Below are 13,419 nucleotides of genomic sequence, written 5' to 3'. Positions count from 1 at the left end.
GGAAGGCTTGCTTTGCTTTACTTTTTTTTTTTTTTTTTTTAAGATGGAGTATCGCTCTGTCTACCAGGCTAGAGTGCAGTGGCACGATCTCGGCTCACTGCAACTTCTGCCTCCCAGGTTCAAGCGATTCTCTTATCTCAGCCTCCCAAGTAGCTGGGACTATAGACATGTGCCACCAAGCCCAGCTTATTTTTATATTTTTAGTAGAGACAGTTTCACCATGTTGGCCAGGCTGGTCTCAAACTCCTGACCTCAAGTGATCCTCTGACCTCAGCCTCCCAAAGTGCTAGGATTACAGGCGTGAGCCACCACGCCTGGTGCTTTACTGATTATTGAATGACGACTAGCTTCTTAAGCTTGTGGCCTACTGTGATGATATAGAACTTGTTGCAACATCAGCTGGTCTAAGGAATCCATATATATTTGACAAGTAGAGACCATTTAGAAAAGCAAGCAAAGGTTCCTGTTGTTGATGGAGTCACGCCAGCGTTGGAGCTGCTGGATCCCGTGCATGCTCAGAGGGGTGGAGAAGAGCTCTCTGCCTTCAGAGTGCTTGTAGTTTTGTTGCAGCCACAGACTGGCATGCAGGAGCCCACCTATGGATGCAGAAGAAGTAAAAGAGATCCCATGCAAAGGCAGAGTTAGGAAAGAGCAGAGGGATGTGGGCAGGTGGGGGTGACAGGCGTGGCAGCGTCGCCACTGTGGAATATCATCTTGGGACACGGTGCAAACCAGTGTGGCCCTGATTTCACGTGCTGAATTGCTTTGTGGGGGACGTGTCAGAGAATGGAGGCGGGAAGGGTTCTGTGGTATCCAGACCTTCTCGGGTCATTCCCAATATGCCAAGCAAGAGACTGAGGCCGGGAAAATTCATCGCCCTCGCTGAAGCAGTGGGATGTAACGACGAAGGCCCTTGAGCGAGATGGCCCAGCCCTTTACCCCAGCCCGCTGCCACTTGGGGGCATGGCCAGCACATTGCCTAACCTCTCCATGCTTCCGTTTTCTCATCTGTAAAATGGGAGTGCAAACTGCCTCAGGATTATTGAGAAGGTTAAGCTAGTGATTATGTAACCTGCCTAGAATAATGCCTGGCACACTGTTTTAGTGTATGATAAATTTATTAATATTATCAACATCATCTTTATTTCCAGGCATTATTACTTAAGCCGTGGCATAGCTTTTCCCATTTGAAACAGGCTAGCACTTTTAGTTTTGTTTTATTCTAATAGGGAGAACCATTTAGAAAGTCTAAAGTCCTATGAAAATACCAGTGGGGTCGCTTAACTCAGGTTAGGTTGGTGTGCTCTGACCTGGCCCTGACTCGGGAGTACACGTTTTCTGAATCTTACAGGACCTACCTGACGTGCAAGAGCTCATCACTCAAGTGCGGTCGGAGAAGTGCTCCCTGCAGGCCGCGGCCATCCTTGGTGAGCCCCCTGCCTGGCCTTTGTATCCCCAGACTTCCCTTCCTGCCACTGCCCTTCTCTCCCACACCCCACACTACTGTTTTAAGGTTGAAAGGGTTGTCTCAGTTCATCTGTAAGATGTTTCTTTTTCCTGGCCTTTACTTGTGCCAGCTGGGCATCAGATCGTGTAGAAGCATTTCGAGATGCGCTGTTACACTGGCCCTTCTCCCTTTTACTGTCCTCATGCAACTGTGCTGGCTTCACTGGGCTGACAGCGTTGGATCTGGGATTGATCTGTTTATCTCCACCACTTCTCAGCAGGAGACAGGACTGGCTTCCCCACGTACTGGCTCCTTTTACTTTTGGGATGTAGGGGCCACCTGTGTGATAGGCCTCATTTGTGAGTAGTGTGCTATTATAAATCATTGTTCTTACTGAATCCCTGTGAAACTTCCAGATGGAAACGATGCTCATCAAACAGAGACCTCCTCTTCCCAAGTCAAGGACAATAAGGTAAGTCTGGGCTGTAGGATTACAAAGCAGGATTAGTAACAAACTAGAAAGGCAAGCTCATTGTAGAGCAGTGGACCCTAAATTTCTAAGGAAACCCCCACCTCTCTCCCTTCTCTTACCCAACCTCAAAGCTTCCTGCATAAAGCTTCCTAGATGTCAGATCATCCCTGGGAAGAAGAGGGTTGAGGAACCTGTACTGTACAGAGTAGCACCTGTGGGTAAGAGCTCTAACTCGGAACATGGCCGACAGACCTGTACCCCAGTCCTAGGCTGCCCATCTCTTAGCCTCTCTGGGTTTCAGTGACTCTGACTGCAAGACAGGGACGTGGTAGCCGCTCCTCGTAGGAGGCTGTCAGGATTGAGTGATTGAGTGAGATGGCGCCTATAAAGCTCTGAACCAGGCAGTCGGCACTCAGGAAATGTTCACCAAGGGTGTTCTGTGACGGATGCCTACATATGTCTCTTTGATTTGACTTCCAGCCTCTGGTTGAACGGTTTGAGACATTCTGCCTGGACCCTTCCCTTGTCACCAAGCAAGCCAACCTTGTGCACTTCCCACCAGGCTTCCAGCCCATCCCTTGCAAGCCTTTGTTCTTTGACCTGGCCCTCAACCATGTGGCTTTCCCACCCCTTGAGGACAAGTTGGAACAGAAGACCAAGAGTGGCCTCACTGGATACATCAAGGGCATCTTTGGATTCAGGAGCTAACCAGGCTCTTCCTCAGGGGTGGGGGAGATTCTGACTCTTAATCTGTATTGTGAGAAAATCCCAGCAAGTTCCATGATATTAAATCCAGGTCTGCGTTGGCCCGGGGCAAGAGTTTAACATCTTCGGCCCTGCATTCCTACATCTGTGTTTGTACACATTCTTAAGCCGTCTGTTAGGAGAGCACCCTGTCGTCTTCCGGTAAATGTGTGCGGTGTCATCCTGTCTCCTAGGCCTCCTGGGAGAGGGCCGCTGCTGTCTGGCGCCCTGTGAGCTGTGATTGCCTTTGGTCAGTGATGTGTTCAGGAGGCCACACCAGGCACAGATGGGGCCTTGAAACGCTTTGTCATGCTTCTTCACTACCATGGATTTGAAATGAACTCATCCTTGCTGTGAGCATCCAGGATCCCTTGAAAAGTTTATCTATGACTATGAAACTGGCAACGTCACCCCAGAATTACGGTCAGCCTTATTCCCCTTCACCTCCCAGTGAACGCTAAGAAGTTTCAGACAAGCAGAGAGCTCTATTTTTAGAAGAAATATGTTACACTCAGAAATGATGAAACCAAATCTTATATTAAAAGGCAAAGATGATGGAGACTGTGCCCATTTCTTATGTGCTCTCCCTCATATCCAGTCCCTGTTCTCTCCTCGGGAGCCTGGCTGTGTGAACCCAGTGAGGTCAAGTGTAACCTGACTCACCAGCAGCTAGGTGTGGCTGATGCCAGATACAGATGTTAGAGGGCACTATTTTTCAGGAGTTCCCAATGTGTAATTTTTTGATGCCATTACATTTTAATCCCCTTCTTTACTCCCCTTTTTTTCTTAGTCATCCCTTTTCACTTCTATTATAACATCAATAATAGAAGTCACAAAAACAATGTAAGAAAGCAAGGAATAAAAGTGATTTAAACATGTACCTGACACTTATGATTCCCTTTGGAAATCAAAACTCACCTGTCACATAGGAAAGAAAAGTCGCCACGAGAAATGTTGGCTTAGTTGTTTTCAGTTTTTGAGCAAATCCGGTGGCTGGAAGAAAAGGCTGACTGGTTAAAAATCCGAGAGCATTGTTTCAGGATGGCATTGTAATTCCGCCAGGGTTCCCTTTGCCCACTGCCCAGATGGAGCTGATTCATCGAAACAGAGGAATTGTAATAGAGTTTAATTCACACAGAGCTGGCTAAACAGGAGACTGGAGTTTGTTTTTACTCAAATTGGTCTCCCTGAAAATTCAGAGACTGGGAATTTTAAGGATAATTTGATGGGCAGGGGGTCTGGAAGTGGGAAGTGCTGATTGGTCAGGTTGGAGATGAGGTCATAGGGAGTTGAAGCTGGCCTCTTGTGCTGAGTTGGTTTCCTGGGCAAGGGCCACAAGACCAGATGAGCCAGTTTGGATGGATGGTGCCAGCCGATCCATAGAGTGCAGGGTCTGAAAAATATCTCAAGCACCATTCTTAGGTTTTACAACAGTGATGTCATCCCTAGGAGCAACTGGGAAGGTTCAGAATCTTGTGGCCTGTGGCTGCATGACTCCTAAACCGTAACTTCAATTCTCGTGGCTAATTTGTTAGTCCTGCAAAGGCAGTCTGGTCCCCAGGCAAGAAGGGGGTTTATTTCCGGAAAGTGCTGTTACCATCTTTGTTTCAAAGTTAAACAGTTAAACTGTAAGCTTCTCCCAAAGTTAGTTCAGCTTATTCCCAGGAATGAACAAGGACAGCTTGGAGATTAGAAGCAAGATAGAGGCTGGGTGCAGTGGCTCATGCCTGTAATCCCAGCACTTTGGGAGGCCGAGGCGGGCCGATCACAAGATCAGGAGATCGAGACCATCCTGGCTAACACGGTGAAACCCCGTCTCTACTAAAAAATATAAAAAATTAGCCGGGCATGGTGGTGGGCGCCTGTAGTCCCAGCTACTCGGGAGGCTGAGGCAGGAGAATGGCGTGAACCAGGAGGCGGAGCTTGCAGTGAGCCGAGATCGCACCACTGCACTCCAGCCTGGTGACATCTCAAAAAAAAAAAAAACAAACAAACAAAATGGAGTGGGTTAGGCCAGACCTCTTTCACTCTAATAATCTCACCATTAGAATTTTTGAAAAGGTGGTGTTAGAATGCCACTGTGGGCTTGGCTATGCCTCTTGTTTTCCCAGTAAGTTGCAGGGAGGGCGGGCTAAGAGCTAGAAAGGATGGTGAGACACAAATCAGACTTCTTGTTAGATTTGGGTGGTGGCTTAGAACCTTGAGATGCTGGAAGAGGGGCCTTAACCCCTGGGATTTGTTTTGGGTTGGAGAGCCTCAGGAAGCTGGGGTTTTTCTAATTGAAAGTTTCATCATCTATGCCATATAAATTTAGGACTGTCCTCACCCCTCCTTCTGGAAATATAGCACAAATAAGCTGGACACAGTGCCTTAAGCTTGTAATCCCAGCACTTTGGGATACTGAGGCAGGCAGATCACTTGAGGCCAGAAGTTCGAGGCCAGCCTGGGCAACATGGCAAGACCTTGTCTCTACCAAAAAAAAAAATTGTTTAAAGAAAAATATATATAGCACAGATGATTGGTCTCAGGTCCTTGTCCATCCATGTCCTCATCCTCCTCTCAGGGTCATCTGCCAGGATTCTGCACCTCCCTTGTCTCGTCTCTCTGCTGACAGCCGTGCTGTCCTCCAGCTCCAAGAACCCAGTTCCAGGCCCTGCTGTGCAGCAGTCTCAGGCCTGCCTCAGCCATTGCCTGCAGCATCGTGAGGGGGACAGGCATGGGGAACCGCTCATCCTCCTGGAAGATGTCCCTTTGTCCCGCCCACAGCCCTCCCAGCCTCTCCCAATACAGCGCTGGCCTCAGTGGGGACCCAGGACCTATCAACCAGGGATGGAGGCGAATCCAGACTGCACCTTTTCTTCTCAGGTTGCCTAATGCTTTGTCTCGCGGCCACACTACAAATTCCATTCCTCTCAGTGCTTCCAGGCACTCTGAGCAGCACTGGCTGTTACCGGCCAGTGATGCTGTTTAGTATTAAAAGCAGGTGTTTACATAAGAAGACAGATCTGGCAGGGCCAAGGTCTCCGGCGAGCTTGCACATCCCTTCACGTGGGACTCTTGGACATTAAGCAGGCTGTGTCGTGGGGGACAGAGCGCCAGACGCAGGACCCCCTCCTGTCCTCAGGCCCTGGGAAGCGGCTCTGCCTCTGATGGGAGCAGGTTTCAAGCAGGCCCTTACTGCCCCTGCACCCTGCAGGCTGTTCGCTGGGGGTTTTCACAGAAGGACACTTCGGAGGCCGCTCAGTCCTGCCTTCCCGTGGAGCAGGACATGCAGTTGAGGCCCCGGGGGCTGCGAATGGATCTCTTCCAAGTGGGTGCTCCATGTTGTGCTGGCTCCAGTCCCTCCTCCAGGATGGACTCTGGTGCTGTCAGCAAGCTCTGAACCTAGAGGAGGCTTCTGTCTCCAACATCAAGAGAGGACGAAGAGACCTCAATTCAGTCTCCTTATACTTTTATTTATTTATTTATTTAGAGACAGAGTCCTCGCTCTGTCGCCCAGGCTGGGGTGCAGTGGCACGATGTCAGCTCACTGCAGCCTCTGCCTCCCGGGTTCAAGCTATTCTTCTGCCTCAATCTCCCAAGTAGCTGGGACTACAGGTGCATGCCATCATGCCCAGCTAATATTTGTATTTTTAGTAGAAGTGGAGTTTCACTGTGTTGGGCAGGCTGGTCTCGAACTCCCGGCCTCAAGTGATCCACCTGCCTTGACCTCGCAAAGTGCTAGGATTACAAGAGTGAGCCACTGCGCCTGGCCCAGTCTCATACTTTTAAAGCCTGCCCAAGGTCTGCTGTGGCTGTGATCATGGTTTCTTTCCTTCTCTTTTTTTTTTTTTTCTTTTGAGACGGAGTCTTGCTCTGTCGCCCAGGCTGGAGTGCAGTGGCGCGATCTCAGCTCACTCCACCTCCTGAGTTCAAGCAGTTCTCCTGCCTCAGCCTCCCGAGTAGCTGGGATTACAGGTGCCCGCCACCATGTCCAGCTAATTTGTGTATTTTTAGTAGAGATGGGGGTTTCACCATCTTGGCCAGGCTGGTCTCAAACTCCTGACCTCGTGATCCACCCGCCTCAGCCTCCCAAAGTGCTGGGATTACAGGCATGAGCCACCACACCTGGCCTCTTTTTTTTTTTTTTTTTTTGAGATGGAGTCTCACACTGTCACCTGGGCTGGAGTGCAGTGGCACGATCTCGGCTCACTGCAACCTCCGTCTCCCATTCAAGCCATTCTCGTGCCTCAGACTTCTGAGTAGCTGGGATTACAGGTGCCCACCACCACGCCTAGCCAATTTTTTGTATTTTTAGTAAGACAGGGTTTCACTATGTTGGCCAGGTTGGTCTCAAATGCCTGACCTCGTGATCCACCCGCTTCGGCCTCCCAAAGTGCTGGGATTACAGGCGTGAGCCTCCGTTCCCAGCCGAAGTGATCATGGTTTCTATTCTCTGTTCCAGGCAAGCCCTACCAGGCCTGCTGGGTGACGGTCAGGAGCGCGAGGTGGCTGAGGATGGCACTGGCCTTCGCTGCTGGGTCTCCTGTCCGTTCCTCTCTTCCCGAATGTTGTTTGGATGTGCTGTCTCCTCTCTTTTTTATGTTAAATCAGTGAGAACTCTTGGATTCCCCGTTTGAAATGAAACAGTGCCTGGCTTGGTTTCGACCCCTTCCCCTGGTGGCAACCTGAGCCTGTCACCGCGACTGTGAGGTGACAGCCTGTGATGACAACCCATAGCGGCCCTGGGCCATAGCGGGGACTTTCCTCCCAAAAGCAGAGGCAGAGGCTTCACCCCCCTAGGAGAGGAAGGCCGACACCAGGGACTTTGAGGGTGGGACTGTGCTCTGTTCATTGTCATCGCTGTGGCAGTGCTAATTTTTCACATACAAGGTGTCGGTCGTTAGTCACACACAAAAAAGCTAATTGATCACAGAATTCTAAACAGCGCAATTCTGTCTGCAGCCTTGAAAAGCTTGGGACATTTAGAGGTCTAGGAATATATCCAAAGATAGCAAAAATATGTGTTGGTTCTAATTTTTTGTTTGAAGACACTTGTTGCTACGGAGGAGATGGAAAGCAGATTTAGCTGTAAAATTTATCAATGTTCCAAAGCAAAGAGAATAAATTGGAAATTGCCTGCATCCTGACACCACCAACTGGAAGAATCCAACCTGTTGTTCTGTTAGATGTTAGAGACACTTGGGAGCAGGATCTGGGAGGGGCCGTGGCTGGGGGCACCGCCTAGAGCCAGCTGGGGTGGCAGGCTGTGCCGGTTGCACTGAGTAGACAGGCCCTGGCCTCTGGGTCCACCCTCTGCTCTAAGCACCATCTGGCACAGAGTGAGGGGCTCTACAAGCGTCCACTAGAGGTATTATTGTTACTATTATTATTATTATTATTATTATTCCGAGATGAGGTTTCACTCTTCTTGTCCACGCTGGAGTGCAGTGGTGCAATCTCGGCTCACTGCAACCTCCACCTCCCAGGTTCAAGCAATTCTTCTGCCTCAGCCTCCCAAGTAGCTGGGATTACAGGTGTGTGACACCATGTCTGGCTAAATTTTTTTTAGTAGAGGGTTTCACCATGTTGGTCAGGCTGGTCTCAAACTCCTGACCTCAAGTGATTCCACCTGCCTTGGCCTCCCAAAGTGCTGGGATTACAGGCACGAGCCACTGCACCTGGCCAATTTTTTGTATTTTTAGTAGAGACAGGGTTTCACCATGTTGGTCAGGCTGGTCTTGAACTCCTGACCTCAGGTGATCCACCCGCCTCAGCCTCCCTAAGTGCTGGGATTACAGGCTTGAGCCACTGCACCTGGCCTAGAGGTATTATTATTTGGTACAGACTAAAGAAAATATCTCAAACAGCCGGGCATGGTGGTGCATGCCTGTAGTCCCATCTACTTATGAGGCTGAGGTGGGAGGATCGCTGGAGCCCAGGAGGTCAAGGCTGCAGTGAGCTATAATCACACCACTCACTGAATTCCAGCCTGGGTGACAGAGTGAGACCCTACCTCAGAAAAAAAAAAAAAAAAAAGTATCTCACATGACAAATACTGATGGAATATTTGTGAGGACCTTTTCAAACTGTTAGGGTACTCTGATCTGAGGCTGGTGGCCTGGTGTTTGGCTTTTGCTCCAGATTCCTATATCACCTTAGCCCACTGGAGGCTATTATCTGCTGAGCTGCTCTGCACTGGTCCTGAGACCCACAGAGAACTTCTTCAAGACAGTCAGGGTTTTCTCCTCCAGCCATCCCTTTGCGGTGGCAATTTTGTGTTGGGAATGGGAGCCTTGCTTGTCCACGGTCACTGCCCGCGGCAGATGGTTTTGTTTGCCTTCATTAACTGCAACTCTCTGTTCTCACGCACCGCTCAGGGTTGAACAAATCCTCACCACTTGGAAAAGAACCACATCCTTTCTGTTAGGCCAAATTTCCCCTGGATCTTTTTTTTTTTTTTTTTTTTTTTTTGAGATGGAGTTTTGCTCTTGTTGCTGGAGTACAATGGCACGATCTCGGCTCACCACAACCTCTGCCCCCCACGTTCAAGTGATTCTCCCGCCTTAGCCTCCTGAGTAGCTGGGATTACAGGCATGCGCCACCATGCCCAGCTAATTTTTGTATTTTTAGTAGGGACGAGGTTTCACCATGTTGGATAGGCTGGTCTCAAATTCCTGACCTCAGGTGATCCGCAACCTCGGCCCTGCGAAGTGCTCCCCCAGGGATCTTCTGACCTAGAAATCCAGCTATGATGGGCAGGTACCTGGGCTGGTGAAAGCTGAGTAACGTTAGCTGCGGCTCATCTGTGGAATGGAGACGGGTGTGGCTGTGCAAAGGCCTGGCCAGGCAGTGCCTCCCATGCTGCCCGAGAAGAGGTGTGAGGCAGACAGAGCAGGTGTCCAGGGTCCTCTGAGTTCGTGGATCCCTGCCCTGTGCTTACTAATCCATTGCCTCTGAGCACACTCCAGCTCCTGTATAACAAGGGCAGCTGCGTCTCAAAGTTGCTGGGAGGAGACAGTGAGGAGGTTCCCCCAAAACGTTCTGAACCCCAAGAGAGTGTGGGACTGCTGTACCCTGAGTCAACGGGCACACATAGCTGAGAGAGCCTTCCACTCAGCCAGCCTGTGTCCTTGTCTTCTTCTCAGGAAGTCCTCCTAAATCTATGCAATGCCATTCAGACAATAGTTTGGGTCTGATGAGCTGCTGTGTGTGCTGGGCAGTTTAACCTCCCCTTTTCAGCTTCCTGACAATAGAGACAAATCAGGCAGCTATGAGAACTGCTTGTTCCTTCGTTTTCGTGTTTGTCTGTTTGTTTTATAAACCTTTTTCTCCCTCTGACCAGTGAACAGTGCCAGATGCTACCAGGTCCCTGCTGCTGCCATGCAGCCGGCAGAACGTTTTCTCAAGCGGCCACACGGGTCATTATCTTGGCATGGACAGTTAGCTGGCTGCCTCCATCAGACCTGCACTTCTCCAAAATAGGGCTGCAGGTCCCCAGACCTGGCTAGTAAGGATAGCTATTATCTTAAAGGTGGCAGAGAGGCCCAGAGCCCTTGGGTCTACCAGTTTCTGAGCAGGACTGGCTAGGGTGCAGACTTCTGGAATGCAGGGATGGCTCGTGCACCAGGTGGCTGCAGGGGCTGGGGAGTGGGCTGCACCAGCACCAGTCCTACAGCTGAACTGGGGCTGGTGCTGTGGGTCCCCTTTCTCCCAGGGAAAAGGGATGGTTCAGAGTGAGGGACAGATACCCTAAGGTAGCCTTGGTTTTGAGGATTCCAGGGCCTCCCTCTATGTTCTCTTGCCATTTAGTATGAGGAATTCTGCCTGCTCTCTTAACACACACAAGGCTTGATTGTTTTCTGTTTTTTGGAGTTTTTATAGTTGCTTCCTCTAAACCTTCCCTGTAAAAGTCCCAAAAGGAATCACCAGCACCTGTTCCTCCCCACGCTTGTCTGGTTAGGCAAGCTGTGCCACCTTTTGCTTCTCTCTAGGCTGACCTTGGCATTTCATTTCTTTTTATCAGACTTGCTAGGCAGATTCACAGCCAAAAGAGCCTCCTCCAGGTGGCCCTGCAGATTCCTGGGCCACAGCTTCTGCCCCCCAACCCTGTACCTGCAGACAATGGAAGGAGGCTGTTTCCTTGAACCCCCAGTCTGCCAGATTGTGCTCCTCTTGGCCCAGCTGGAGGAGGGCATCTCTGCTTTGCTCAGTGGGCCAAGGGAGTGAAGGGACGAGGTCTTCACTCAACTTCGGTCCAAGGGTCTGGCAGCGGAGCTTTTGTACAAACAGGGCAATTTCCTGAGACAGCAAAGCCTCGCCTCATCAGGAACACATGGGCGCCTGGCAGCTTACGGCTCCTGGGGCAAAGGAGGCAATTACCACCATCTGCCTCAGCAGGGAGAAGAATGCCTCCCCACAGGAGCCCCGAAGCTGGAGGAGAGAGTGGGCACCAGAGGGCTTAACTGCTGGCACGCTTGCCAAGTGGTTACACCGTGGCCGGGCCGCACATGTGCCCAGCTGTGTCTGGCAGTCTTGGAGCCGAGAGTCTCACTGTTTTTGGTCTGATCAGACCTCTTGCTCAGGTCCTGAGCTGGGTGAGCTGCCAGCTGCCCACATCAGCGTGGAGCTCTAGGCGCAAGGAGTCGGTAAGCTGCCGCACAAAGTCATGGCTGGCAGAGGGCTGAGCAGCCCCAGGGATCATTTCATCTCTAACCTCTCAGTCCACCAAGGAGCAATCCAGGGCCAGGTGAAGGGAAGGACTCACCAGGCCCCTCAAAGTGGGGAGATGCCCTCTTTGTATGCATGCCTTAATTTTTTTTTTTTTTTTTTTTTGGAGACAGAGTCTCACTCTGTTGCACAGGCTGGAGCGCAGTGGCGCAATCTCGGCTCACTGCAAGCTCCGCCTCCCAGGTTTACGCCATTCTCCTGCCTCAGCCTCCCGAGTAGCTGGGACTACAGGTGCCCGCCACCACGCCCGGCTAATTTTTGTATTCTTAGTAGAGATGAGGTTTCACCGTGTTAATCAGGCTGGTCTTGAACTTCTGACCTCGTGATCTGCCCGTCTTGGCCTCTGAAAGTGCCAGGATTACAGGCATGAGCCACTGCACCCGGCCGTTTTACATTCTTTTTCCATAGTATGTCTTTGAAGTCTGGCATGAATTTTGCACATAGAATACATCTCACTTCGTCTGTGCACCTTCAAATGCACTACAGCCACACACAGCAGGGCCTGTGGTTGCAGAAACCGACGCTGACGGTCTTGATCCAGGCAGTCAGCCCCATCTTGGCCTTTTAGATAAAGGGCTCCTTTCTCTCCAAAGGGTGAGACCAGAGGTGAAGCACAAAGACAGCCATGCCCCACTCTGTGTCCCTGTCCTTTCTCCTGTTTTCTTCTGGGGCCAGGGTTGCCGCCATCTGACAGGAGCATCCCACGGTGAGAGACGGCCTCAGGGCTCGGGGTGTTCCTGCCTGCCGCCTGGCAGCGCGTATCAGAGGAGCCGGGCCTGATTTGATCCGGCATGAGAAGATCACGCCAGGAAGTCAGCTCTTGTTTTTCTTGCAGTGTATCAGTTAGCCCTTAATCTCCTGGGCGTGTGGGGGCCCCCTGCAGTGCTCATTTCCTTCCTGGAGGGCTTCTGCAGAGGCGGCGATGCTCCATGCCCCAGTGTTCCAGACCTCAGGCTCGCCGCCCTCTGCCCAGGGCACCTCCCCCTGCACAGCTCAGGGACCTCGCCTGGTTGCTCTCCGTCTGAAGTGTGGACACCTGTCCCCAGGGCCCCACTGCCAATGACTGCCACCTCCCAGGGAGGGGCCTAGCTCAAAGGTGAAGCAGCCGGGCTTGGTGGCTCATGCCTGTCATCCCAGCACTTTGGGAGGCTGAGGTGGGCAGATCACCTGAGGTCAGGAGTTGGAGACCAGCCTGGCCAACATGGTGGAAATCCGTCCCTACTAAAAATACAAAATTAACAGGTGTGGTGGCGGGCACCTGTAGTCCCAGCTACTCAGGAGGCTGAGACAGGAGAATCGCTTGAACCTGGGAGGCAGAGGTTGCAGTGAGCCGAGATGGTGCCAGCGCACTCCAGCCTGGGAGACAGAGCGAGACTCGGTCTCAAAAAAAAAAAAAGGTGAGTCAGGTATGCCAGGGGTGAGGCTGGCGGCCCCCGTAGTCATTCACACAAATGGCTCCTTTCTGAAGACAGTTGATTGCAGGCATGCCATGAGTGGTTAGAAGTCAAGTGTCACCAGGAATAAAGGGGGAGCAGGCTGGGGCAGAGGCTGAGTGGCCTGTCATCTCTGGTGCCATCTCATCACATGGGCTGGGAGCCGAGGACACTGGAGACCACTTTGTTTCCTCATCGCTGTCAGAGGCCGCCGCTGCCCTCCCCACCCCCACTGCCCCTGTCAGCTCCTCCACCTCCAGGAATGGGGGTCTCCTGCATCCCCTCTCCATGGCCGAGTTCAGGGACTTCCCATGAGATTCAGCCAAAAAGGGTGCAGGCCTTTTTTATCCCATGGGGGCCTGAGGCCGGTATCAGGTGTCGGTCCCTGGTCTCCCCCGTCTGCTGGGACCTTTCTCTCCTGCCAGGCTGTGTTTTATCCTCAGCAAGGCCTGCCAGGATGTCCAGGTGATGTCACCCAGTCAGCCTGTTCCATCCCCTGACTCCCCCTCAGGCCCTCCTTCCACTAAAACCGCAGGGGTTTCAGGAACGACCCAGAAAGCGACGCCACCTCCGAAGAAGGGGCCTGTTACGCTTGGCCAGTGAAATGAGCGCCT

At 51.5% G+C, this 13,419-nt stretch overlaps 2 protein-coding genes across 15 annotated transcripts in view; one reads left to right on the top strand and one right to left on the bottom strand.

Annotated features, from left to right (window-relative positions):
* SRP68 (signal recognition particle 68) overlaps window positions 1-3,541 on the top strand; it is a 43,986-nt gene extending 40,445 nt beyond the window's left edge. For 12 of the 14 annotated variants that reach the window (XM_002800608.4, XM_077972912.1, XM_077972906.1 and 9 more), the window contains 3 exons: window positions 1,352-1,427; window positions 1,864-1,919; window positions 2,400-3,541. In XM_002800608.4, coding sequence (XP_002800654.1) covers window positions 1,352-1,427; window positions 1,864-1,919; window positions 2,400-2,627 — 360 coding nt within the window. In that variant the 3' untranslated portion in view covers window positions 2,628-3,541. Of the gene's footprint in view, window positions 1-284; window positions 1,428-1,863; window positions 1,920-2,399 lie in introns of all 14 variants that reach the window. The other 2 variants (XR_013407295.1, XR_013407296.1) reach the window with 2 other exon arrangements.
* The window catches only part of UBALD2 (UBA like domain containing 2), a 258,780-nt gene that overhangs the window by 242,237 nt on the left and 3,124 nt on the right, over window positions 1-13,419 (bottom strand). The window lies entirely within an intron of this gene.

This window comes from Macaca mulatta, chromosome 16, assembly GCF_049350105.2.
Source record: "Macaca mulatta isolate MMU2019108-1 chromosome 16, T2T-MMU8v2.0, whole genome shotgun sequence".
Taxonomy (NCBI): domain Eukaryota; kingdom Metazoa; phylum Chordata; class Mammalia; order Primates; family Cercopithecidae; genus Macaca; species Macaca mulatta.
The sequence above is the reverse complement of the archived record's forward strand: the minus strand, read 5'-3'. Positions and strand labels throughout refer to the sequence as shown.